This window comes from Coffea eugenioides, chromosome 6 (genome assembly GCF_003713205.1).
Source record: "Coffea eugenioides isolate CCC68of chromosome 6, Ceug_1.0, whole genome shotgun sequence".
Lineage (NCBI taxonomy): Eukaryota > Viridiplantae > Streptophyta > Magnoliopsida > Gentianales > Rubiaceae > Coffea > Coffea eugenioides.
Genome location: NC_040040.1, coordinates 2,995,648 through 3,023,152, shown reverse-complemented (window position 1 = coordinate 3,023,152; position 27,505 = coordinate 2,995,648). Strand labels below are relative to the sequence as shown.

The 27,505-nt window shown below is 39.4% G+C and overlaps 4 protein-coding genes across 7 annotated transcripts; all 4 read left to right on the top strand.

Moving 5' to 3' along the window:
• Positions 1–5,292: 5,292 nt before the first annotated feature.
• LOC113774530 (serine/threonine-protein kinase ATG1c-like) lies at positions 5,293–13,670 on the top strand. Of its 4 annotated transcripts, XM_027319069.1 has the most exons (14): positions 5,715–5,788; positions 6,454–6,570; positions 6,816–6,936; positions 7,063–7,121; positions 7,335–7,399; positions 8,855–8,948; positions 9,021–9,101; positions 9,230–9,338; positions 9,505–9,577; positions 9,684–10,057; positions 10,207–10,565; positions 11,328–11,637; positions 12,091–12,161; positions 13,247–13,670. In XM_027319069.1, the coding sequence occupies exons 3-14, from the start codon at positions 6,924–6,926 to the stop codon at positions 13,484–13,486; spliced, it is 1,848 nt and encodes a 615-aa protein (XP_027174870.1). In that variant the 5' UTR covers positions 5,715–5,788; positions 6,454–6,570; positions 6,816–6,923; the 3' UTR covers positions 13,487–13,670. The 4 variants fall into 4 exon arrangements, with proteins under 4 accessions (XP_027174869.1, XP_027174868.1, XP_027174867.1 ...); XM_027319068.1 differs by lacking the exon at positions 6,454–6,570 and having other exon boundaries at positions 5,293–5,788; positions 9,505–9,556; XM_027319067.1 differs by lacking the exon at positions 6,454–6,570 and having other exon boundaries at positions 5,293–5,788; positions 11,328–11,619.
• A 1,981-nt stretch (positions 13,671–15,651) lies between these two features.
• On the top strand, positions 15,652–18,334 carry LOC113774529 (putative receptor protein kinase ZmPK1). The gene has a single exon (XM_027319065.1). It carries the CDS (start codon positions 15,694–15,696, stop codon positions 18,115–18,117), a length of 2,424 nt encoding a protein of 807 aa, XP_027174866.1. The 5' UTR covers positions 15,652–15,693; the 3' UTR covers positions 18,118–18,334.
• A 753-nt stretch (positions 18,335–19,087) lies between these two features.
• On the top strand, positions 19,088–23,601 carry LOC113773018 (protein RETICULATA-RELATED 1, chloroplastic-like). The gene is made up of 7 exons (XM_027317530.1): positions 19,088–20,229; positions 20,325–20,423; positions 20,859–21,079; positions 21,290–21,359; positions 21,462–21,541; positions 22,383–22,447; positions 23,091–23,601. Exons 1-7 carry the CDS (start codon positions 19,672–19,674, stop codon positions 23,282–23,284), a joined length of 1,287 nt encoding a protein of 428 aa, XP_027173331.1. The 5' UTR covers positions 19,088–19,671; the 3' UTR covers positions 23,285–23,601.
• A 1,339-nt stretch (positions 23,602–24,940) lies between these two features.
• On the top strand, positions 24,941–26,300 carry LOC113776186 (protein MIZU-KUSSEI 1-like). The gene has a single exon (XM_027321293.1). It carries the CDS (start codon positions 25,100–25,102, stop codon positions 25,856–25,858), a length of 759 nt encoding a protein of 252 aa, XP_027177094.1. The 5' UTR covers positions 24,941–25,099; the 3' UTR covers positions 25,859–26,300.
• The last annotated feature ends 1,205 nt before the right edge of the window (positions 26,301–27,505 follow it).

The following is a 27,505-nucleotide window of genomic DNA, read 5'->3' as shown; positions in this document are numbered from 1 at the left end:
CAAAAGCCTATTCAAAAAAATATCATTTATAGTTTCAACATTCTAGTTACATTCATTTACAGTCAACAAAATCACACAAAAATATTTGCAGGTCCAGCAATACTTCAAGCACTTGTTCCAGATGGACCCTTTCCTCTTCCCCTTCCCCTGCCTCTTCCTCTTCCTCCACCTCTTCCCTGCCAATTTCCAACATTGAAAGGTGGATCTTTACCCAAATAAGCATAGTTGAGATTAATAAAACCTTTGTCTGCTTCTGTCAGTGGCCTTTTTGATGTACTTCTCTTGTGCCTATGAACTGGTGGTCTTGAGGTGGATTGCTGGGACTGAGGTTGATGTGTTGGTGGCTGCTGAGAAGGCTGGGACTGAGGTTGATGTGTTGGCTGCTGCTGAGTTTTTTGCTGATTTCTTTGTCCCTGATTCTTGCTTACCTACATATTAAAGAAAGCATTTCAGATCACAAAAAAAGGTCACAAACAGGCTGAAAGTTATAATGAAGTGCAAACGCACACGTTGTCTTTTTGTTGGTGCTTCGTGCTGCTGCTGATTACATGGTTGTCCAGTAGGTGGTGGTTGTTGAGAAGGTTGCTGTTCAGTAGATGACTTAGGAGGATTCTTGCAAGTTTTAGCATTATGTCCAATCCCTCCACACTTTCTACAGTGGATTACAACCCTCTTTCGCAACCTTTTGCCATGATCTTTTCCTTCTGTAACATCTCTCTTTCTAGCTTTCTTTAGCTTACCAGGTTGAGTGACACTTGCTGGTGGGTCCAACTCCAGCATGTTTGACTGTGGCCACTGAATATCTCCATTAATAGGCTGCAACACATTATCATAGATGGTAAAAAATACCTCCCTATGATAGCATTTAGCCAACATTTTGTAGGGATCCTTTTTAGCTCTATGTAGAGCAGCAATTGCATGGGAACATGGAATGCCACTCAAGGCCCACAAATTGCAGGTGCACTCATTTTTGTCAAGGTCAACAGCAAATTGGGCTCCCCGTGGCCCTTTTGCTTGATAACCTGAGCCAGAATTCCATGTTATTTCCCATTGTGCTGCACGTTTGACCCTTTCTTCCACAATTTCTCTAATGAGTGGTCCACCATCTAACTTGTATTTTTCCATTGCTGCCCTTCTCTTTTGGATCCTTTCCATCAGGTATTCCCTAATAGCCTCCATCATAGAAATAATAGGCTGGTCCCTAGCCTCTAAAATATGGGCATTAAATGATTCACACAGGTTATTAACCAACATATCACACTGTGTATGTTTGGAAATAAAGGCCTTACACCAATGTCGAGGGTGTGGTCCCTTCTTCACCCATGCATGTGCTTCTTTGTCATAGGCTTCAAGGTCATCCAAGGCTTGGTTGAAATGTTCAACTGTTGTGGTGCTTGCTATATGCCACAATCGATCCTTTAAACCTAATCCTGGATATTTTTTCTTGAAATTCCTATACATGTGTTGAACACAGTATCTGTGTTCAGAATTTGGTAGAACCTCTGCGAGTGCTCTGTCCAGTCCCTACAAAAAATATCACAACAGGTATAAGTTAGATATCCAAGCCAAGTGGTGAGTTTGAGGGCAACAAGTATGCTATATTAAAAGTTCAGGGGCTTGTTTTTACCTACACTAAAAGTTAAGGGGCTTAAATTCTGCTATACAAAATTAAGGGGCTTATTTTTACCATAGATTAAAAGTTTTAGAGCTCTCATTAAGCTTTTACCTTCTGCTGGTCAGACATGAAAGTATAATGTCCCTGGTTCTGTATTTTCAGGTCGCCACTCAAGAGGGTTAGGAACGATCTCCATTGCTCCGTGGCCTCCTTTTCAACAGCTGCCCATGCAACTGGCCAAAAGCCATTGTTGGGATCCACTGCAATAGCTGTCAACAGCTGGCCTGGGTATCTACCTTTAATATGACATCCATCCAAACACAAAATAGGTCTGCACCCATCTTTAAAGCCTTTCTTCAGTGGGCCAAGGCAGCAGTACATCCTCATGAACCTTGGATTACATCCAGGTTCTCTAAATGGAGTGAACATAACCTCCATTGTACTGCCAGGATGAGTCCTTTTAATTTCTTCACAATATTGCCATATTTTCTTGTATTGTGACTCAACTGACCCCTTGATCTTCTCTATAGCTAGTATCTTGGCCTTAGCTGCAACATGCTTAGATACTTCTGCCTGGTAGTCTTCATGGACTGTTTGCCTTAACTCTCTTGTTGGCAGATTGTTATTTGATCTTATCCTCTCTACATACCTGTCAGACAGCCACTTGGCTGTAATATTCTTATTTTTCCATGCATGGCTGCATGTTTCATGGACATCATGCAGAGTCTTTACTACCAAGTCCTTTGTGCCCAGAGCCTTTTCTATTGAAGCAAATACAAACCATTTACATGGTTCCCTACACTTGGCCCTCACCCTGGTGGGCTCATTTTTACTGGTCCAAACAGGTTTACCCATCCTAATTCCATACTCAGTCACAGCAGATTTGAATTGTGCTCTTGACTCAAACTTCATCCCAATCTCGAATTTGGGATCCCTGAGGAATTTCTCTAGGACAAAGTCTTTGTATCTCCCTTTGAATTCATCATCTGATGAGTCATTGTCACTGCTCAGGTGATCAGGGATGTAATCTTGTTGGAGTGAATCTATATCCTCTGGTCCCTGGCTAGTTTGTTCTGCTGATCTGGTTCTCTTTCTCCTAACTTGTTTCATTCTCGCACCTTGCTGTTGTTTTTCCAGGTCAGTTTCTGTTTGCCTTCCACAAACATTCTCCTGTTCTGAACATTGCGTCTGGTCAGTTGTTTCATCTCTCTGCTGTTGCTGTGAAGTTTCACCACAGCCATCAGCATTCGAATTCAAAATGTGCAGCATAATCTCTTCACCACCATAGTCATTGGCACCACTAAATCTATCATTTTCTTCCTCTACTTGGGATTCAGATTCATCATCTATGTTTTCACCCTCTGCTTCATGTTCACCTTGCTGTTCACCACCATAGTCAGCTTCATGTTCACCCTCTGCTTCATGTTCACCTTCGTGTTCACCACCACCATAGTCAGCTTCATGTTCACCCTCTTCTGTCCCAACATTACTAGCTGCATGAGTGCTTTTTGCTGTTTTTTCACCCCCTACTTTTTCAACCGTATCTACACCTTCTACTGCCCTAACATTACTATCCCTTTGACTGTTTTTTGCTCTTTTTTCACCCCATACATTCCCAACCATACAATCCCTTCTACTACTCTTCTCAGTACCTACATATCTAGTTATGCATTCTTCCTCATCTACTTCCTCTATGACAACTCCAGTTTTCTTTTTCCCCTTGTCTGGTGACTCTATTATTACAGGATTTTTCAGTTCTTCAATTTCTGGGTCTGTCAGATGATGGCAATACACTTCCATCACCTTGAATTTATATGCCCAGTCACAGAATGTCCTAACATGGGTATCAGTAGACAATTCTCTCAAACCAGTCCTCATGTCTGCAACTGGTTCAAGGTAATAGTATAAAATGGTTGCATTACGATGACCAACTTTTCCAACCATTTTATTCAACTCATGGATTGACATACGTTCAGCATCACACATATCTATGTAGGCCACTTCTCCATTCTCATAACTGACATAATTTTCCCAATTTATTCTTCCCCCATGGTGTAATCTTATGCTAAATATTTCACATTCTGGATCTGCATATCAATATGAATATATTGTTTCAATACAAGTTGGGCTACAACAAATGCAGATAAATATACTATTCAAATTCAAATATAATTAATTAAAATTTCAATTTCTTTTTCACATGCTTTTTAAAAAAGTAACCCTAATGTAATGCTTAAATCGAAGTTAAACAATAAAAAAGTTCCAACTTTTAATGAAATGCTAATTATTCGTAAATTCCTACACTTTTTGAACAACTAAACAACAAACTTAGGTGCCCACCACCATACCCCCACATCTAGGACCACTGGCACGTCACTTTCAGTAACCCCCACCACCAAAATTTTACTCTCTTCACCCATCTGACCACTAAATATGCTACCTATTTCACATTTAAAGGTTTTCGAACGAATATACATACCATAAGCGAGGACAGGATCAAAGTATTCATTTTCCGGCCTGATTTGCCACCCCTCCATTGTTGCTTCAATGTCGATGATACCCAAACCCGACAAGTAGGAATTAACTCTCTTGCTCTTCTCCCTCCGCAAAGATCCTCAAGAGAAGATGAAAATGGGTAAGGCTGTTGCTGTGAAGTTTCGACTAGCAGTTGGGTTGGGTTAGAAAAATGGAGGGAATGTGGAGGAGTTGTGCCATTTTTGTTTAGAATATGCGGACAAAAATGCCCTTTGAAGAAGCACACTTGCATTCGTGTGAATTGGGCCTCCGGTTGCAAAACCGGAGAAACTGGCTAAATGGACCACGGTTTCCCACTTTTACAGGTTCAAGGGCTTAAAGTCATCAAAAAATAGATGAGGAGCTTAATTTTACCTGGACAAAGAGTTAAAGGGCCAATTAGATAATTTGCCCTAAAATAAAATTAGTTTTATAAGGGTAAAATTGAAAGTTCAAAAAATGACAGATAGTATTTACACCAAATCTTCCTCCCATCCCCTTATACATTGTATAGGTTTTTTTTTTTATATCAATTTTAGATTTTAAAATGTGAACTTCTATTGTCACTAAGAGGTGCAAGTTCAAGGAATGGTTTCTTTAAAAAATAAGATTTTGATTGCAAGCATTGTTTTGACCTTTGGTGACTATTTATTAGGTACACATAGGTTTACTTTTACTTATCGTTAAAAAGATATTTTACCGCCCTGTTTGGAATTTGGATTGCATTTTCTAGCAAGTTTTTAGTAAAAAATTACTTTTCAATCAAAACTTAATGGATCCATAATAATTTGTCAAGAAAGGAAAAAGCCTAGAAAAAAGCCTGCCACCTCGTAATTTCCTGGTAGCATGTTTCCTTCCTGAGAACAAAATTTGAAAATTTGAAAACTTCATGTCAACGTTGCGTCATTAGTCATTACAAGACGGATCATCACCCTCCTGGATTACCAATCAATTACCCTCTCAAAAACGAACTCAATATCCCCCCGGCCCCCACATCCCGCACGATTCACCCGCCTGAAGCAAACATCCCACAGCAACAATTAAAATAAAACAAAATAACGGCAGCCAATATTTATTTCATAAAATTTAATTATTATATTGAACGACACGGCATTAACATCATCATCAAAGATTAGACTCTACTTAAACCTCCATTAGTCTCATCTCCGACCACAAATCACAGTTCGCCAACCATCAACAGTCAGAAGCACAACGGTTAAGAGCCGTAAGCTTGGGAAAGAAAAAAAAAATGCTGAGAAAGGAAGCGTTAGTAGGTTATTTGTTCTAGCTGGAAAATCTGTGAATATTGAAGCTCAATACGTCGCCGTTGTGCTGGGCTGCTGTCAGTGAAATCAATTGCTGCCGCTTAGGGTTTTGGAGTTGTATTCTGATTGTAAGTTAGTAAAATCGATGGCTCAACCGATGAGCAGAGGAGGAAGGTTCGTGGTGGGGGAATATGTGGTTGGGCAGCAAGTAGGAGCGGGGTCGTTCTCGACGGTATGGCACGGGCGGCACCGGGTCCACGGCACCGAAGTTGCCATCAAAGAGATCGTGACGGCTCGATTGAACACCAAACTCCGGGATAGTTTGAAGTCGGAGATTGTTATTTTGAAGAAGATCAATCACCCAAACATCATCCGCTTGCACGACATGATTGAGGTCCGTACACAAATCGCCCCTAATTTACATGCAACAACTTTTAATAAATACTGCGCACAGTTTTATCCTATTTCTTAGGAAGGAACTTGCTCTGATTAGCTCTAGCTTATGGTTTGAGATACACGTAGAAAATGTGAATTTGCACTGGAGATTTTCAAAGGAGGATATCAGTTGATCCGGAAGTACGGATATTGTTGTTTTTCCGTCAATAGACTGAGATTGGACTACCAGGGTTGAGATAATCTGAATTGTTGTCTTCTTGGTTTATCTTTCGTGCCAAAGAAACTTAAACATTCTATTGCCTGTTAGTAATTTAGAAAGGAGTTAACCATTTAAAATAACGTCTAATTAGGCGTCCATTGCTTAGAAGTTTGTCGTTTATGTGTTCTGTTAGCAAATGTTGCAAGATCATGAAACTTAGAGAATGGACTGGAGTGGAGTGGAGTGCTGCATCCACTGCTGGGGATGCAAGTTAAAGAGTATGAAATGTAACTGTTATCTCTTCATTGCTTTGAGATCCATTCTCGTTTTTGATGTTAACTAATGCAAAGAATGAGTATTGAATACTCAACTGAATCAAAATCCAGCTAGATTATGGAAACGTAATTGTACTTTGGGCTTTCCTTTCCGTGATTAGATCTGACGCTTGCAATGCACATTAACAGGATTCAAGCATTAACTTCTGTTACTGATAGCTCCAACTTGACTTGTAGCCACGTGACTAGTGGCAGTATCTCAGATGCATCCAGAAACGATACTATCTTCTTTTCTTTGCTTGAGCAGTTGAGTTGGATCTGCATTTCTTTGTATCCTTCAAAGTAGCATGGTGTTAGGTTGTTACTATGTCTTTACAGATGTTATACAGCATGGGTTGGAAACACCACATTAATTGCCAATTTCTTTCTTTCTTTTTTTTTAAATATTATTATGCATGATAGATATTTTGGAACTGAGCTCAAGAAATTGAACGAGGTCCATATCTTTTGCTTTATTCTTATCTAAATCAGTTCTTCTGGATGGAATATAGGATTCTGGAAAGATATATATCATTCTAGAATACTGCAGAGGGGGTGACCTTTCTGTTTACATCCAAAAACGTCAAGGAGGAATTCCAGAAGCAACTGCTAAGCACTTCATGCAGCAACTGGGTATTCCTCATTCTCTTTCTTGCTTTTTGATCTACTAGCATTTATTTTTATTGTGAATGTTATTATTCTTGTATTTTTTTTTTTTTAATTTAATGTTAGGATGATTTGTGTTTTCACATACCGCAGCTTCTGGGCTTAAAGTACTTCGAGAGAACAACCTAATTCACCGAGACCTGAAGCCACAGGTTTGCTCCCCGATGAAATTTTGCTTTTCAGTGTGTTACTTGTAACTCAAATTACTCACTTTGAAGTAAGGAAACTGTTCATGATTTTTGTTGAACTGTCTTGACTTTCTTCTAGGAATGCTGATGAGATTATCTTAGTCCTTAGAATGAGTGCGCAAGGGCATTTCAAGTTTAATGCAAGTTATTTTTATTTGTGCACATTTTCTGGAACAGAATCTATTGCTTTCTACAAATGATGACAAATCCATCCTGAAGATTGCTGATTTTGGATTTGCAAGGTAAAGTAATTCTCAGACATGTAAATGTCATGTCTATTGTCCATTACCTTGATGCATGCACTAATCAGTACTCTGAATGCGTGACTGACCTAAACTGATGCCTCATTCCTATATGAAGCACATACCATTTCTCTTGTCCTCTTAACAATATCTTTCTTCTTTTTTTTTTTTGGGGGGGGGGGAGGTGAGGGGGAGGAGGGAGTTGGTCCTGTTGTGTCTAGTTGAAGCAGCTGGCTTTGTTACTGGATAATCATCATGGCAATGTAATAGTATTTGATTAAATGTATGTTTGCTTTTTCCTATTTCTGTAGTTGTAATTCTGAGACAATAAACTCAATGTGGCTGTTGAGAATTTATTCTCATGTTTATAACATCCTATTGTCGAGTACCACTTTTAGGATACATTAGGTTTGGGGATGACGTAGAATGATGCCAGATTGGATTACAATTTTTTTTTAAAATTCTACTGTAGATTTATTTTTTTTATCCTGCAGCCGTTAGCCCATTTAGATTTCTAATTGCCTCAATCATGGCTTAAGTTATCTGGTTGGGGAAGAAATTTTTGTCCCAGGATGAGGAATGGTGGGATTAACATTTAAAAATGATGTTTATGCCCTGTCCTGCGTAGAAGATGACTCTGAAAAGAGTTCTGTTCAGTATAGTTTATAAGCTTTTTTATATTGGTTTTGTCTTATTCTCCCATGGAAAACTGAATGAACTTGGCAGAGTTAAATTGAACAGGAGATTATGGGTGCCCAATCCTGGGACTCTTGATAGTTGGATTTTTATGGTTTCCTTGCAACCTATAAATTAAAAGTATAGTGGTTTTATACTGGACAGATAATTTGGTCTAGAGTCCAGTTAAGTGGTGATCTTATGATCAGTTCACAAATTGCAGCAGTTTTGGCAATCTTTTGGAAATAACTCAGTGGCTCTTGATTTTTTCTGAGAACTTGGAGAGACGAGATGAAGAGAGAATTTCCTGACACCTGATAAAAAGGATTAGTTAGCCCTATCATAATAGATGCCAAACAGTTCTGCAGGTTCATGCACAGATCAGGAGATCCTCAATTCTTAAGGAGATGTTAGACAGGCATTTCTGGGTTTTGCCTTTACATGGACAGCTGCTAAGACAGGTTTCTTGTGCAGCTGTATGAGGGTCCCGTGATTAAATGCTTGGGAAGATGTAGGTTCAGAGAATTTCATCTGTTTGTGCAGATAAGCTATTCCTGTTTATCAAACATGTGATCTTGATCTTCCTTTGGAGCAGCTGTACCATGATACATCTGATTTTCCTTGGCTTTGTTGTAGAATACTTGGCACAATGTCTCCATAATAACAGAAACTACCATATAGTCTTTCTTGGTGTATAAAATGTAACTGAATGTTCATGATTTAGAGGCTAGGAATAAATATTTATTTTGCAGTATAAGAAATATTGGTTTTTCTGGTCAGGTCCCTGCAACCTAGAGGGCTTGCTGAAACCTTATGTGGTTCACCGCTTTACATGGCTCCGGAAATAATGCAACTCCAGAAGTACGATGCAAAGGTGAATTCTGATTTATATAGATGCCAGATGTCAACCTTCATGTAATCTATTGACTTTGGCATGAAAATGCAGGCAGATCTTTGGAGTGTTGGCGCCATTCTATTTCAACTGGTGACTGGAAAAACCCCATATACAGGAAACAACCAACTACAGGTTCAACTTCTTATCTAATTTTTTCTACTTCTGAACTAGTTCTACTTTTTATTTTTATTATCTTTTCATTATCTTATTTAATATATTGCATTATACCATTTTCTAACCTACTTCTGACATTTCTGCAGTTGTTCCAGAACATCGTGAGATCAACTGAATTGCAGTTTCCCCGAGACATAAAGGATTTGAGTCCTCATTGCATAGATTTGTGTCGGAAATTGCTTCGTCGTAATCCAGGTACCGTCCAGGACTTTTGACGACATAATTAAATAACCCAAAATGCACAAGAGCTATTACTCTGGGTCAGAGTTGCTCATGCACAATGAAACGCTGAAACTCTTTGCTGGAATACCAAGTTTATTTGACCACTATCAATAGTTTTAATTCTATCATTTTCCTTCAGTGGAGCGATTGACATTTGAGGAATTCTTTAACCACCCCTTCCTTTCTCAAAGGCAAGCAGATGAATTGTTGTGGTAATCATGATTATGAATTTAAGTAGTTGTGATTTGGGTTGACAAGGTTTACTTGTCAAAATGATGTACACGACTTTATTAATTAGTTCAAAATTATTCTGTGCAGGAATATGAGACGACAGAAAAGTATAGATGGTTTTCCTCTTTGTGAACTGAATCCTGTGGGGAAAACCGAAGAAATTGCTCAAGAAGATTTACCTTTTAGTTTAGATGATGATTCCAGTGGTCCTGATGGGAGTCCCTCTTTTGTTGGGGTGTCCCCAATTAAATCTACATATGGATTTTCTCTTGATGCAAAAGCTGACAGAAAGGAAGCTTCTAAAGCTGCAGAGAAGATGGATTTTGCTTCCAATTATGGTAGTGTCAGTCATAAACCAGAAGCAACTATGTTTAATATTGGTGGTCTGAAACTTTCAGAAGGAAAGCTGAAAGAGTCTCTTAAATCCGTGGATCCTGCACCGGCAAAAAGTCACATAAAAGGTGCTTCTTTCTAATTGTCACTAGACACACTCCTATTTCCATACAAAGATAGGGATAGAGATAGATAAGCGTCAAATTTCCTGGAGCTATATTCAGGTTTTGAGAGAATATAAACCTAAAAATCATTTTATTCACATGGGTTGTAACAGTGGCAGATTCATTGGAGTTGATTGATCAGGAGTATGTCCTGGTACCTGGTCCACCATTGGATGTGTCTTCTTCACCTGTTATTTCTACTCTCAAGAATGTGTCTTCCAAACCTGGCAGTCCACCACAAGTTTCTGGAAACATAAACCTCATCTCAACTGCCCCAATGCCAATTGTTGGTACAGCAGCCAATAAGGTGGGTCATATTGAAAGCTTTGAAAGTCACGGCTCTGCTCCTGGGACTTCACAAGAATCTATGGATGTAGCTGACACATTAGAGCAGCCATCAGCTGACTGCATCACAAGAGTAAGATCCTTAAAGTGTTGTGCATCTGCCATCAGAGAACTAGTAAATGAGAAGGTATTTTCCGTTATCTTTTATTAATGTGGAAAACTACACAAGGATTCCTGCCTCTCATGTTAGAGTTATACAATTGATCAGAAACCTTCTTGTTGTTTTTAGTTTTACTGTTTCCGCGGTTGTCATGTGCTTGATTAACTTGTCATATGCCTGCCTCTCACTTTCGATTAATTTGGGAATGTTTTGTACCCAATTCATCATAGCTTACAAGGTGGAAGATTAGATGATCTGAGGAAGTTGGAAAGAGGTCTGTTCATATTTTATTTTCTTCATCTGTGCCTAGCTTGAGCATAACGGTCTTACTAGCCCGTTTAAGTTTTGACAAGCTGAGTGTAAAGTTTTTGCTTCGGGTACTCATCTTCTTGCCGTTGTCCGTACTTGCTAGCTAAAGGTTTTACTTTAATTTTCATCGGATCATTCAAATTTTGAGGCGCAACTGCCATACCTCTTAGAAAATGAAGGACAAATATTGTAGGAGTTTTCCATGTTAAGTGACAGTAATTATAATTTTGATGCCAATGCTGCTGGCTATAATGCTAATGATCTCAACTGTTGAACTACTATGTAGTAATGGTGATATGTGAACTATTGCACATGCTGAATGCTTGTATTAATGTTTCTGACCAGTCATATGACTCAGTAATCTTCCTTGATGTCAAACCCAGTCTCACTTTTAGGATTGGTGGTTTATTCTCTGCTACACGACTACTATCCTCCGAATTTGCATCTTGTCTATGCTAATGATTGCATCTGGTTAAAAAGCTTGAGGCAGGTAAGCAGCTGGAAGCATTCTCAGTTCAGCTTGTGATTCTTGCCATATGGAAGCAAGCATTACACATCTGTCATACACGAGCTGCATCTGCTATGGAGGGAAGTCCAACACCTGATTCTACCAGATTGAGGGAAATGACGAAGGAACAAGACGGCCTTGATATTCATGAAGATCTTGATGCAGCTGACACTCTGGGTTCTCAGCATATTTGCTCTCAGATTGAGAGAGCGTTTCTTCTTGAAGTTGGGAATGCTGAGGAACTTGCAAAAATTGTAGAGCCTGGTATTACATGTTACCAAGGTTTTTCTCCTTTTAAATATTTTTCATTAAGATTATAAGGTGTTTCTTCTCCTGAACCATTGTTGTTACATGTATGGTATATTTCCTCTCATTCTTTGTATCAGCTGAAGTCCTTAATTATCTTCTTTTTGGTTGTCTGAACCTATTTTAAAATCAGAGGAATCTAAGCAATAATGGACCTTAACAATGCCGTAGAAAGCCAAACTCCCCAGTTGGTTGGCAATTGTTTATTTTCATAAGTTTGTGATATTTAATATTTACTTCTAGTTACGAGATACATAAACTTGTTGGTAACAACACTAAAAGGAGCTCTAATTTTCACAGATGTTGATGTCTATTAGTTAGACAGGGAAACTGATTCAGTGGAATGAGCTTTTCTTTTAATCTAGGTGAACTTCTAGATCCTTTTGATGTGCCTATGCCGAAGTTATATTCAGCTTTCTGTGATTTCAGGAAATACAGAGATGCCAGATGCAATGGAGACAATATTCCAATCTGCCCTTGCTCTGGGCAGACGCGGAGCTGTAAGTGATTTCTTCTCTCTCTCTCTCTCTCTCTTTTTATTTTTATTTTTTATTTCCATATCAAAGTCTAGGGGACTTATTGATTAGTATATGACTGTCTAATCTAATTTCTGCATGGTAAATCTTTACTTCATCTCCTTTAAGCTAGATATCAGCATCAGATGGCAGATCCAGATGGTCTTGCATATAGGCTTTGCATAATTCTAGCCCTCTATAGCTAAATTCAGCCTTTGAATAGTTTATGATCTAAGGTTTTTGAGTCATTCTCATGTGGGCCCAGTTGAAAACTGGTGTCTTTAAGTCCAATTTAAGTTGATCTTGCATCTGCGAAACCCATAATTTCCTGTTTAAAACTCCAGTGTCTGAATATGTTTCTTGGATCTTTGATGTTCTTATGTTGATTTTCTTGTCATTCTCTGTTTCATCCACCTCCCACCCAGAACAACCACCCATCATGGCACCTGTTTGGACCATTCCTGGATATACATCCGCAAAAGATATAGACACATACAAAGAAAACACTAGCCTTAATGCATTGCATACTTTGGAGTGTACAATGCCATAAGTATAATGGCTCCATTATAAAAAGAATGAATTGGACAATAAAAACAAAAAGTAGCAGCTTGGATTGATTGTGTTTCCCTCACAAATGTTCTTAAAGTAGTATGATTTTCCTATGCCCGAGACTTCGTGGCTTTTTAGCAAATTCTGTTATTCTTTGATCCTGTAGTGCAGAGAAATATGGTCTGTCTAATATATTTGCAAAGCACAAAATATAGATAAAATTAAGCCGTCAAGTGCAAAGATGTATATGTAAATATGCTGCTCTAAAATTAAGAACATCATATACGGCAACACCAAAAGCATTATATTGTCTTATAAGATGAAGTATAAACACAGTGGATTTGGAATTCTATCCTTTAGCTGTAAAATCTACTCCAAATGGCAGGATGGATTTTTGGTCACAGAATAAGATGAAAAATTGCCTACAGTTTAAAATATGATAATTGCAGAAACATTCAACAGTTTATTCTTTTTTTTTTCTTTTATTTGTCAAATAATGCTCCCTCCCGTATGCCTTGCAGGTAGATGAATATATGGGTCGCACGGATGATGCTGTGGTGTTTTACTCTAAAGCTGTGCGCTTGTTAGTATTTCTTCTAGTGGAAGCACCTTCCCTTATTTTGAATCCTCCGTTTTCTCTGACAGATTCAGACCGTTATAGGCTTCAAAGTTACATTGATGTCCTGAATAACAGGCAAAGCATTTCAAGGTCTCAAAGGATGGCCCTTCTGAAGGGCGGGGACCAGCAATGCTCCTCCTGATAATTGTATATGATCTTCAATCGCCTGTTAACATTCTTTGTCTGTATAGCTATTCTTCGAGTCACACATTTAATCAATTTGTATGTAAGGGTATGGTTGTTTATTTTGCCTGTTCTTTAGTTTAAATCATACAAACAACTTGTATATAGAACTATATATGTGGCATACATATATGTGCTCCTCATTTTCTCCGTATAATTATGGTTTCCGCAAATTGTAGGGATGACGGACCTCCTGCCAAAATATCTCTTATACGGACAGTTACATATTTCAACTTTTTGTGAGAAAAATATTTTCTTACCAACTAAATTAACTTGCATTGGTGGATGTGGTAATTTATTGATGTATAAAATTTGATTTTGATTGTGAACGGTAACAGTTCAAACTTTTGGTGGTTAATTTTTTACAGGTTGTTTGAGTGGATGATTAGCATTTGTAGTGGAGATTAAAAATTACTTTGATGTTAAAAAAGGGGTGTGTCAATTCCATTTACAAAGGGGAATAAGGGTACCTAGCTTACAACCAATTTCAGAGATTAAAAAAGACATCATTATCATTTTACACCAAAAAAAGAAAAAATACCACATGTTCCCCACATTAGCAAAGCAAAATGTGCATGAACATCAGTTTGGCGGAAGTGTAATTGTTTTTCTTTTTTCTGTTTTTTGGGACAGCAAGTGTAATTGTTTCGCTTTGGGTCATTGGCTTTTTTTTTTTTTTTTTTTTAATTATCACTACACTGCTGTATTAATTTATTATTCTCATCCCTGTTCGCTGTTTCGCACATGGTCAAATACAAGCGGCTGAAAAGTGAAATGTCAGAGAGTGTATTTAATAATTTATTATTCTCATCCCTGTTCACACACAGTTTCGCCCATGGTCAAATACAAGCGGCTGAAAAGTGAGATGTCAGAGCGCATTTTTTTTTTTTTTTTTTTGTCAAAAATGATTAAATGAGATGTCAGAGCGCATTTGGTTAGTGAATTGTTTGGGATAATTTTGTAAAAAAATATTACAATATTTTTTTTTAATATGACGTACATAAGATCAAAAAATGATTAAAAAAATATGTTAATGATACAAATAAATAAAATTTTGAAAATAATAAAGGATAATATCAAAAACCTCGCTCGAAGTTTCTCTTAATATCACCTAGCATTCTTAAAGTTTTAAAAATATCACTTACCTCCCTTATTTTTTATTATTTGTGTAAAAAAAGTTTTAGAAACCCTAAATTACTCTTTTACTTGTTAAATAAAAATATTCCTAAATCACTTTATTTATTTCAAGAAAACCAGCACCTGAAAAAGAATATCTAATAATACTGTGCACATCTTAATGCTATAATCCATAAAAATATAAATTTGAAAAATAAAAAAGATATTCGCAAAGAAATACACTTGCAATAATTTAACTCTATATACTCAAAATCGATTTTTTATGAATTATATATGCCTTTCCAACTTCTTCTCAACTCGTGCTCAAATTTTCAAATTGTATTGATCATTATAATAATCAACTCAAAATAAGCAAATATATCATGTGCAATTTTATCACAATCACAAAAGATAAAAGATAAATAAAATTTAGTTTATTATAATTTATAAATAAAATATTGCATAGTTATCCAAAAAATGAGTAAGAGAGAATGTTGGAGATAAGAAAAGGAGAAAAAGTGACTTTTATTTCTTCTTGTTTTTAAATTTTTTTTTTGAATTCCATTCATTTGATATGTGAATTATGTATCAATAGAGGATTGATATAGTTTTTTTACAATTAGTAGAGGAGGTAAGTGATTTTTTAAAATTTTAGGGATGACAAGTGATATTAGAAGAAACCTCAAGATAGATTTCTGATATTATCCCAAATACTAATCCAGTTAGATGGGAAAATTTATCAGCATGGCCTCAAAGTCTCAAGATCGGGTTCAAATTAGGTTCGCTTTCCAAATCTCCATTTTCAACAAGCATACACCCGCAGACGCTGAAGGGTCAAACACATGCAAAGGAACGTTGACCGAGGAATAGTACGAACATTATCCTGCGGCCCACAAGGCCGCGTCATAAATTTGTCGATTTTCTTCCACAATTAAGTAGTAAGTACATGACATGATCTCCACGCTGAAGTCAACCACCAGATTTCTTGAAATTTATATGTGTCTGCTATATATTGGTTGTGATCTGGGCACGAATTTTTTGAAATCTAAAATGAGGAATCAGCTGACTTCCTCATCGTTGCATTCTTTGTGCTTTCTTCTTAGTATGTCTCTGTTCTTCCATTCTACAGCTTCAGAAGTGGGGAGTTACTTGGCAAGAGGTGCAACTCTCTCTGTGCAAGATGAGAAGGGATTCATCAGATCCCCAGATAAGTCATTCACTTGTGGGTTTCTCGGAGATGGAAGCAACGCTTATTGGTTTGCAATCTGGTTCACCAATTCAAGAGACAAAACAGTGGTTTGGATGGCTAACAGAGACAGGCCCGTTAATGGGCGCGGCTCAAAGCTGTCCCTCAGGCGAAATGGAGCCATGGTCTTGACAGATATCGATGGCATAGTTGTATGGCAAACCAACCCCACCTCGACTGATGTGTCTAGAGCAGAGCTTCTTGATTCCGGCAACCTTGTTCTCAAAAACTTCAATGGTGATATGCTCTGGCAGAGCTTTGATTATCCTACCGATACTCTATTGCCTACTCAAAAATTCACCAAGAATAAAAGGTTGGTGTCTCCCTTGAGAAAAGGAAGCTATGAATCTGGTTACTTCAATTTGTATTTCGACAGCGACAACGCTTTGAGATTGATTTATGACGGGCCTGAGATATCGAGTATATATTGGCCTAACCCCGATTTTAATGTATACGTGAATGGACGAACAAACTGGAACAGCACAAGAATTGCTGCTTTGGATGATATAGGCAGGTTTACGTCAAGCGATCAGTTGCAATTCAATGTCACTGATGCGGGTCCAGGGATCAAACGAAGGATGACAATTGACTACGATGGAAATCTCAGAGTCTCCAGCTTGTTCAGTTCAACTGGATTGTGGGAGATATCCTGGCAAGCTCTTGCACAACCGTGTGCTGTTCGCGGGCTGTGCGGAAGAAATGGGATTTGTGTCTATTCCACCACGGGGATGGCCAAGTGTTCCTGTCCTCCTGGGTTTGTGGTTAGTGACCCCAGTGATTGGAATAAAGGCTGCAAGGCCAGATTCAACCTCAGTCGGTCCAATCCTCAGGCAGTGAAATTTGTGGCTATTCCAAACGCAGATTACTATGGTTTTGATCTCAATTCCACCCAATCCATTACATTTGAAGCTTGCAGGAACATCTGCCTGGGGGATTCCAGTTGCCAAGCATTTGGCTACAGGATAACAGGATGGGGAAATTGTTATTTAAAAAGTGCACTTTTCAATGGCTATTTAACTCCGGATTTCCCTGGAACCATCTACATCAAAGTGCCTCAAAGTTTACAAATATCAGAACCGGTAACTCTTCAAGGTTCCGGTCCCATTTGTGGATCCAAGGATGCAGAACTATTAATAGGTTCCTCTTCTATGTATGATGCAGTGGGGAGAAGAGTGAAATGGGTTTATCTGTACTCATTCGCTTCTGCACTCGGTGCAATCGAACTTCTATTTGTTTCTCTGGGCTGGTTTTTCCTGTTCAGGAAAACGGGTGTTCCGGCTACAGTTGAGGCCGGATATCAGATGATAGCAAGTCAGTTTAGAAGATTTGGCTACGATGAACTCAATAAGGCAACCAAAAATTTCAAGGAAGAGCTTGGGAGAGGAGGCTCTGGATCTGTTTACAAAGGTGTCTTGGCAGATGGCAGGGAGGTGGGTGTAAAGAGGCTGGGAGATGTATTTCAGGCTGAACAAGAATTTTGGGCAGAAGTGAGCACCATAGGCAAAATCAATCACATGAATCTGGTAAGAATGTGGGGATATTGTTCAGAGAAGAGACGCAAACTTCTGGTGTACGAGTATGTAGAAAACTCGTCTCTTGACAAGCATCTTTTTAGCAGGAAAAATTTTCTCGGATGGGAACAGAGGTTTGCGGTGGCACTGGGGACAGCAAAAGGTCTGGCCTATCTTCACCATGAATGTCTAGAATGGGTCATCCACTGTGATGTAAAGCCAGAAAACATACTTCTTGATGGGGACCTTCAACCCAAGATTGCTGATTTTGGGCTGGCAAAGCTGTTTCAGAGAGGGGGAGGACCAGGCTCGGAGTTCTCAAGGATCAGAGGAACAAAAGGGTACATGGCTCCAGAATGGGCTCTGAATCAACCAATTACTGCAAAAGTGGACGTTTACAGCTACGGAGTTGTGATCCTGGAGATGGTTAATGGGATTAGGCTCTCGAATTGGGCGACAGATGATGGTGACGAGCAAGAAGCGGAGCTGACCAAATGTGTGAGGATAATCAAGAGGAAAATTCAGCAAGGGGAGGAGTCCTGGATGGAGGATATCGTGGACACAAGATTGCAAGGGAAATACAGTAGGAAGCAAGTGGCAACGTTAATCGGGGTTGGTATTTCCTGCGTGGAGGAAGACAGGAAGAAGCGGCCCACAATGGCTTCGGTGGTTCAAACTCTACTAGAATGCGACGACTATACCACTCTGCCTCAGTAAATCCTGTAGCTTCAGCTTGGAATTGGATGCCCGGCATTTTTGTTCAACTGTAACTAGGAGGAATAGACCGTGCAAGGATGGAGATGCCCAGTTTAGTAAAATAATTTGTACTAATCCAAAATGGATCATTAATGAAATTTGTTTGTTTTTGATGGATTTTGGTAACAAATAAACCAAAATAAAATATTGAACCAAAACTGAGCAAACTTTCATCTAAGTATGTAATCATGTAAAAAATAGTAGGCGCTATTCTCATTAAAGAATCACAACATTAGAAGACTTCATCCAGATTGCCATCTACACTTGCTATTTCAAGGTTAGGTTGCATTATGATTTAGTTATGAGATCCATTAATTTCTTAATGATGTAGCTATTTAAAACATATAAGTATCATCAATGGTTAGATTTTGCTATCTTTCCATGCTCTCAGATCATTTTCAAAATTAGAAAAAAAAAAAGAAAGAAAAAAAGAGTGAAGAAGGAGAGTTAATAAGGTTGTAAGCAAAAAAATGCAAAATAGTAAGAGCCAAAGTGAGCAAGAAACAAAAGATGAAATCAACTTTATATTATTGATAGAAACAAGATATTTCATCCCATCTGACCTTGAACAAAGGTATACGGTAGAATTCCTATAGCCTAATCTAGAGAAAGAGGGAAGGGAGACTCGACGTGAATAAAGACTCCAATGAAAATGATCAATTAAAACCACCACATATTGTGACAATTTTTTGATGAGAGGCAAGGATCGAACCTTTGACCTAAAGGCTTGGTGGTGACCAATGGGCCAATAAATTTCCTCACTTACCAACCTATAATTGCATACAACAAATCCTAAATCTCAATAACATCTACCAACATTTTTGTTCAACTTTAAAAAAGAAAACCCTAGTCAACTCCGCACACGTGAGACGACCGACGTTTTCCACTTGCGACGGCGCCCCGCTCACATTAATTGTCCTTGTACCAAAATCTTACCGCCGCCTTTCCCAGTCTTTAACTAAGCCAAATAAGTGAAGTAGAGGGAAGAGGACCAGGCGGGCTCTCTAAACAACTCCTCTCACGAAAGGCCCAAACATCTCCACTCGCAACTGACAAACCCCCACCCCACTCTCCGCGCGGGCAAAGAAACGACGTCGACTAGTTTCTTCTCGGAGTTACACACTTCCGCCAGTACTGCTAGTACTTGGCACTAGCACTACCATTTAGGGCCTCCCAGCCCACTCTTTTTTTTTTTGTCAAACGGACCTCTTGTTTCTTGCATAATACATTGCTAGTACTATTATTGTTTCTTCAAATTTGCCAGCGCAGTTTGATTCTTCACACTCAATAATATTTTTTATATTTTAAAGAAATTAAAGAATTAGGAGCTGTAGGTTTTCAGCTAGTGAGAGAGTGCTAAGTAATAGTAGTAGTAGTAGTATCATTTATACTCTGATTAATTTTTAGTACGTCACTGGGTGGAAACTTTGGTAATCAGTCGACCTTTCTGCATATTTTGCATACTAGTCTTTAAAAAAAAAAATTTTAAGGAAATCTAGATACCCCAAGTCAGTTATGGGCTGTTCATCTGGATTTCGAGTGTCCCATTTCTTGAATTTGCAAAATGAGGCAGTTTCGAGAAGCCCAAGCTTGAGTGTGATTCTTTCTGATGTTCAAGGGTTTAGTAATACTGGGAAAGAAAACCGCCATTGTCATTCTTTCAGAATAAGGCAGAGGCTTTTCTCTGTGAAGTTGTCGAATCCAGGAGGTGAGCCAGAATGTGGTGCCAGACTGAGTTCCGTACCCAAAGAAACTTGTATATCCTCTCCGGGGAAGGATTTCAAGGTGTCAGACAGTAATTACTTGTCGAAAGATGATAGTGCTCAAAGAAATGTAGACAGCGGAGGTGGTGGACACGGTGGAAATGGGAAATTTCCCGGTGGAGGGGGCAGTGGAGGGGGTGACAATGGGGAGAACGACAATGAAGAAGAGGAGTTTGGGCCGTTACTCAAGTTTGAGGAGGTGATTGGGGAGACTGAGGCTCGTGGAACTAGTCTTCCAGCAGATATGCTGGAGGCTGCCAAGAGCTTGGGGATCAGGAAAGTGCTTCTTCTCAGATATTTGGACCTGCAGGTTTAACCCTCGTCAAAATCAGTTGGTTTTAAAGATTAAACTTATTCTTTAATCGTTTGTGCGGTAATTTCTAGCTTATAATTTTGTAATTGCAGGGTTCGGCGTGGCCTTTGGGATTTGCCATGAAATCATGCTCAATGCTCCGAAATCGAATGTTGGCCGATCCTTCATTTCTTTTCAAAATCGGAACAGAGGTTTGTATAGCTGTTTTATTGGGATTCTTCTGCCCAGAAACTTGTCGGTAGATAAGTTTGCTCTTTGTGGCAACTCATGTGGTAGATAAGTTACACTGCTAGCTGTTAGTACAGATTCATGCGTTGTTGGTTTCCTGTATAATAAGTCATCCTTGTTCTAGTAACCTCTCTTCCAATTTTAGCATAAGTTGACGATAACATCTATGCATTAAGTCAAATTGCCGGTAAGGTAGCGCTTCAAGCTAGTTAACTCTTGAAGTTGGTTTGCTGCACACGTCACTCATAAATCATCTAGTCTAGTATGGCGCTCTCTTCCATGTGAAAGCTTCTAAAATCGAATCTTTCACTTTTCCTGTTTGTTTAATTTCTTTATACTGAACGAATTTGAATGTATTTGATAAGGCACTTAGGCTTCATAGTTTCATTTTTCTGTAGATTGTTATTGATTCTTGTTGTGCAACATTTGCGGAAGTTCAAAAGAGGGGCAAAGACTTCTGGGCAGAATTTGAATTATATGCTGCTGATCTTTTGGTTGGGGTTGTTGTCAATGTGGCTTTAGTTGGAATGCTAGCACCATATGCTCGGATTGGACAATCATCTGCGTCTCAAGGACTTTTCAGTCGCTTGCAGAGAGCTTATGGTGCTCTTCCTAGCAGGTTTTGTCCACATTATCCTCTTAAAATCATTTGCCTGTTAACTCTCTCATAATCCTGATCGAGGCGCATCTGTTAGAGTGGCAATATATGCGCTTGTTTAGTATATCTATAAGTTGGTGTTTTAGGGTAATGAAACAACTTTACCTATCACTTGATACCTGAGTTTCACATCATTTTTTTTAAATTAGTTTAGTGCATACTGAAATGCAGTGTATTTGAGGCAGAAAGGCCTGGTTGTCAATTTACCATAAACCAGAGGATTGGTACTTACTTTTTTAAGGTAAATTTTACATATTTACATAAAGCATGGAAGCGTTTTTCTCTTATATACTCTTCTTATGTATCTGGACTCTAATCACAAAAACCTACTCATTGTTCTCAGGGTATTATGTACGGATTGGTTGGGTTTGGATGTGGCATTGTTGGTCAAGGAATTGCAAATATGATAATGAATGCCAAACGGTATGTTTCTCTGTTGAGATGGTTTCTATACATAAATACATGTTGGTTTATCAAGCTCCTTAAAACATGTCTACGAGACATCAAATTTGTCATTTGCTTGCCCGAGCTTCAATTGATATAGTTTTATTACCTCAAGCATTCTTCTTGAGCAAGTTGAAAGAAGCAACACAAGTATGTCTTTGACTCAGATCTGAGATTTGAGTTTAACCACAATCTAACTGCATTATTAATAAATCTGAATCAAATCTGGAATAAATTCAAGAAAGTACTAACTACTCTGGCAATATTACACAATTCCCTAACTACTGGGAGTGATGATCTGACATTGACAATGTGACGATGAACTTGATCCTTTGGGTCATAACTGGTGCTCTCAAGTCTGAATGACATTAGAAATTGAAACTTGATCTTCACTAAATGTACAACAAAATGTGTTAAGATTTTCAAAGCATTTGTGAATCCCATATGCCTTCTGATCAAAATGGATGCCTTGTTTTTAACTTTGTACGAAAATTGAGGAAGGCTTGTAAAATAAATGCTTGAACAAGTAAATTGAAAAGCTTTTGGGGCTTAGCTAACCTATGCTTATCAACATAGTCAAAAAAGACATGGTACCATTGTCCAGTCATACCTTGTTGCTAAAACTTATCATTTAGGGAAAGCATACATCTTTTTGACCCAGCTAATACAGGAAAGAAATTCATTTTGGATGGGAGGGAGTGCTACAAAAGATGAAGTTAGCCCGTTCACCGGCATTTCTAGCTTTTGATATACCTGTTAAAGATGAAATTAGCTTTTGAAGAGGCAATTTGTTCCTAATTTCAGAGCTTTTTTGTGTCAGGAGCGTAAAGAGATCAGAAGATGATATACCTGTTCCGCCACTACTGAAGAGTGCAGCTCTCTGGGGTATGCCTTTCCTTATTGATGGTGATCCTGCTTCTGGCTGTTGGGTTCATTAACTAATACGCGACTTCAGAGAAAAAATTTAAATAAATAAAACAAAGCAAAAAAGTTTGTGTCTGGATTACTAATTTGCTATAACCAAAAAAATGGAGTTTTAAAACGTGCTGAACTCTTCTGAGCTTGTTGTCTGTGGTGGAAATCAACATAGCTTTCTCAGCTCCTTTATAGAACTGAACTTTCTTGCATTTAAAGAACATTGCGTATATAACTGGAGGAGCAGAACAGTTTTGTAACTGCATTTTTGTTGGTAGTTCCCCGTCCCTTTTCTTCTGTTCTTATCCTTCCCTGCTGTGGCTAAGTACAGATGGGTTTAAGTATGGTACATTCTAAAAATTAAGTTCCTGCAGAATCGGACACCATGACATATCATCTGTCTATGTTCATGCTTTTCAAAGCTTTGATGTGGAGGAGTGGAATGGTAATGCCATATTTTGGTGGTACTGTAGACAGTGTTTTAATTGATCCAACTATAGAAATTTCCTTGTCTGCTGAATCTTAGCTACTTGCTGTTGTGTTTGGGAACCTTAGTGCTTTGCCTAATCGAGCAATAATCAATTTTAATTTTTCACTTTTACTCTTTTTGCAGGTGTTTTCCTTGCAGTTTCTTCCAACACCCGCTATCAGATTATAAATGGTTTGGAGCGCTTGGTAGAAGCATCTCCCGTCGCTAGACAGGTTCCATCAGTTGCAATGGCTTTTACGGTTGGTATAAGATTTGCCAATAATGTCTACGGTGGAATGCAGTTTGTTGACTGGGCCAGGTGGAGTGGCGTCCAATAAATTACCTTTTTTTTTTTCCTTAATAAAAAAAAAAGGAAGCACTTTGTGGTTTGTACCAAATTGTTCAGCTAATTTTGGAAGACCTTCTGCAGGAAGCCGACAGACAACCGGCTGTAGCTTTATTTTAGGTTTAGGTTTAGGTTTAATTAAGTCGCCTCTCTTAATACTAATTAGGATGCTCGCTCATTTGTTTTGTTATTAAAATTTTTACGGTTAAGTCCTGAGCGGCAACTGGATGCATATTTTGTTTCGTCTGTCGACTACGGCTCCACTTGAAAGGGGGTTTGGTTAAAGTTAATGTTCTCATTAGTGGATGGATGCCTAGTTCTGAAATTTTTATAAACAAAACGAATGTGTGTGTGTGTGTGTGTGTGTGTGTGTATATATATTCAATAACCAATACGTTTGGATGGTAAGTTTAACCTCAAAACAGAAAAGAAGAGAAAGAAAGCCTCAAAATCCGTAGGATCGCCCAATACACAAATGGGAAAATCGGTCTGCGATCTGCAGATGAAGATACCAGGAGATTGTAGTATCGAATGACAACACAAACACCCTTCTATGCATCATCTTCCTCCTATAATGCAGTATTGCAGCATGGATCTTACGCTTATTGATCTGTACAACACTGGCGCGGAGCAGAGGATTACGGAAGGGAGTTTTTTGCAAAGATCCTGGCTGGGAACTCTTTGCAAAGCAGGAGCAGAGCATTGCCCAGGCGAGTGAATCTGGGCTACACAGTAGGTAGGAAGGAAGGAAGGAAACACGGGGAAAATTTTAGGACACCCTTGCTGATGGAAAATAATCGACCCATGCCCAATTGCTCGGAGGCCAAACTCCAAAGTCCAGCTGGAGTCCCATTTCCTGTCTCCCGCTGCATCCTCCCTCCCCAGCTCTCTTTTCAGTCTACACGTGTCCTAATCGTTTTATTATGTAAGATTGATTGTAGGATAAAGTAAAGCCTCCTGAAGTCGAAACCTGTCATTATTGGGTCAATGGTCAACAAAAAAAAAAAAAACCTGAATCTTCGTTCCCTGAAAACCCTTCAGCCTTTTTTGTCGCTTCCTTCCCCTACAACCAACCCTATCAGCACAAAGCCTAACATTCACTCCTCCTCAGTCCTCGAATAGGAGGACAGACCTCCTGGACTGCCCTACTACTACGCCCTAATCTATATTCTACCTCCAATCATGCTCCTAAAGGCTACTCAGACTAGTAGTAGTAGCAGTAGCATTCTAAATTATTAAGTCTACTTTGCGTCTTCTTATCCAACAACATTCACCCGACCTGCATTCTTCCTTTCCATGCGAAGGGGATAATGGATTTGCCTCCTCCTCCTGACTTGGGAAAGTGGCGTCGTTAAATGACGCTTCATATGGGCTGGGCTGGGAATGAGGCGGTTGAGGCCCAAATCCAGAATGGAAACCCTCTCTAGTCTCCCGCCTTTACTCTCAAGTCTCATCTCACCCTCTTGGCTTCCCAATAATTATAAATCCCTTGGGACCCCATCCCAAAGACGAAACCTCCTCCCCATTTTTATCCCCCAATCGTCTTCTAAAATCTCCCAACCAAATTACACCGCAAATAAGATTACCCCCCACCAAATTTTTTTTTTTTTTTTTTAAAGCTTTCTTCTTCTTTGAAGAATCCTTCTGGGGCCGAAGCGAACCCCTTATTCTATTCCTTCATCCGTTGCTCTTCTTCTTCTCGAAGTTGAGAAAAACCCGCCCAAAAAGGGCCCCCCTTCTCACAGATAAATCATCACTCATCAAGAAGAAAAGGGAAAAAAAAAAGCAACTCCGAAAGGCGAATACCATGACGAAGATCAACGCCCTACGACGGTTTCTTCTCGCTTGCATCCACCCGGCCTCTACTTCTCCAGTCCACCCCTCCACCACCACCGCCACCGCCACCCCCAAGAAACGCCTCAGCACCTCCCTCCGTGACGACCTCGACGACCCACATTCCCAGCACCACGATAACCAAGTCGAAGAAGACTCCTCTGAGCCTCCCACCCCAACCACCATCGCTCCGCCGTCCGCTCCACCGCGCCCCTCCAAGACAATGGTTATCGGCACCATCTTTGGCCACCGTCGGGGCGGTCACGTCTGGTTCTGCGTCCAACACGACCGCCTTAATACTAAACCCGCCCTCCTCCTCGAGCTTTCCATCCCGACCTCCACATTGATCCAAGAAATGCGTTGCGGCCTCGTCAGAATCGCTCTCGAGTTCAAGGACGACTCCCCGGAGTCGGAGCTCAGTCGCTGCCCTCTCCACTCTGTCCCAGTCTGGACTTTGTTCTGCAACGGCAGGAAACTCGGGTTCGCCGTCCGCCGGAAGGCCACTGATCAGAATCGACTCATGCTGAAGACCATGCAGTCCACAACCGTGGGGGCGGGTGTGATCCCATCCGGGTTTGGATCAGGACCCGGATCCGGGTCCGAGGAGCTCATGTACATGAGGGCCAACTATGAGTGTGTGATAGGGAATGCGGACTCGGAGTCGTTTCATCTAATCAACCCGGATGATGGGCCGGGTCAAGAACTCAGCATCTTCTTGCTGAGATCAAGGTGACGGAATCACGTGAAACCTGAGATTCAAGAGAGGTGCATTATGGAGATTTCCCTTGCTCTCTAGGTACTTGTTGGAGGCATTTAACTGAGGAAGCCAAGCGGCGAATGGGATGCCTGCATGAACCATCGTTACATTATTGTGGGGAATCGGAAAATTTGGGGTTTTCTGGTTCTGGAATGTCTTTTTGCAAGAAAACGCTTCATGGTCATAAAGTTCCCTCTTTTTTTTTTTTTTTTTTTTTTTGAGGGTATGGTCATAAGGCTTCAAAATTTTGTTGGGACGAGGTAATCTTGGAAAAGGAAATTCACTTTTTAAGTTAATTGTTCTTTTCTTTACAAGTTTTAGGGTGGATTTGTTCAGTTGTACAATGATTTTTTTCCCCTGTAAATCGCTGGGGAATGATATAATTGTACGGATGTAGGTGTTATTTCTGCAAGAAGTGATCCCGCTTTAATAACATTTGAATAACAATAATCTCAGTGAATCATTTGTTAAAACCATCATCTCCGGTGTGCTAGTACTACTAGTGTATTTTGTGTTCTAGCAACTTCAATGGAGTAGTTTTCTGAACAATGGAGCGAGTACTTTCTCTTCAACTTGTTGGTTTGGTTTTAAAGAGCGTGTAATGCGCACGATGCTTTGATTACTTTTCTACTTATGGTTTATCTGCTTTTTAACTCGTGAGGCTTATCCAGTCAAAAGGTTTCTTAGTTCACGTTTCTCTATAAAAAGCGAGTACTTCGTTAATGATCATTATTGTACAATGTAGAGGTTAATTATGTTTCAGACGCACTCATTTCTAATCATGGACAATATTCTTGGAATAACAAAACCATGATTTCTGAAGCCGAATGCTACTACTACACTCGCTTTTGAAGCTAACTACTGGTATTACGCAAATAAATTGAGGAGGAGAGAAAGGGACAAGAGTGTGTCAAAATGATTAAATCAGGTCAGGGCAAGCAAAAGAAATTTTTAAACCACCAGGGAAAAATGCCCCGGAAGCATCTCCCTGCAGGTACCATGAAATATAGGAATTGATGATTGAGGAGCTGTACTAGGTGATGGCTTTTACAATGGATTCTTATCAGCCCAAACTGGAATGATTGCAAGCCCCCTTTGCATTAACGGAAAGTAAAAGCTACAATTAACTAATCAGGAATACTTTTGAGGACTCGGGAGACTAGACCAAGGAACTCAAAACACTTCTTGCCTCCCCCTCCTCCTCCCCACCCCCACCCAAAAAAAACAAAGGGAGGAGGGAACTTGATATATACTACCCTGTTGGATAGATAATGATGCATTACCCTGTTGGATCCCCCAAAAAATAGCGGTATTGCCATTGTAGGTATCGTCCCAGTTGAGCTTGATATTTAAGCTTCCGACCTGCATGTCGGCCCTTTCTTAGTTCTATGGCTGGTCTAAAATCGATTGCACTACCCTCCACAAAAACAACAGATTCGAAGCTTTCCGGCCACTTTTCAAGATTTTGAGTTCTCCTTTGTCTAAAACCATTCAAATGAGGACCATTTCTAGGTTGCTGATGCTTTGTTCAAATTAACTAGGGAGCTAAACATGGTGGAGGAAAGCTCATGCGCATGCAGCTGCCTTCTTCAAGCTCAATGTTTAATTCTACCTCGTTCTGTT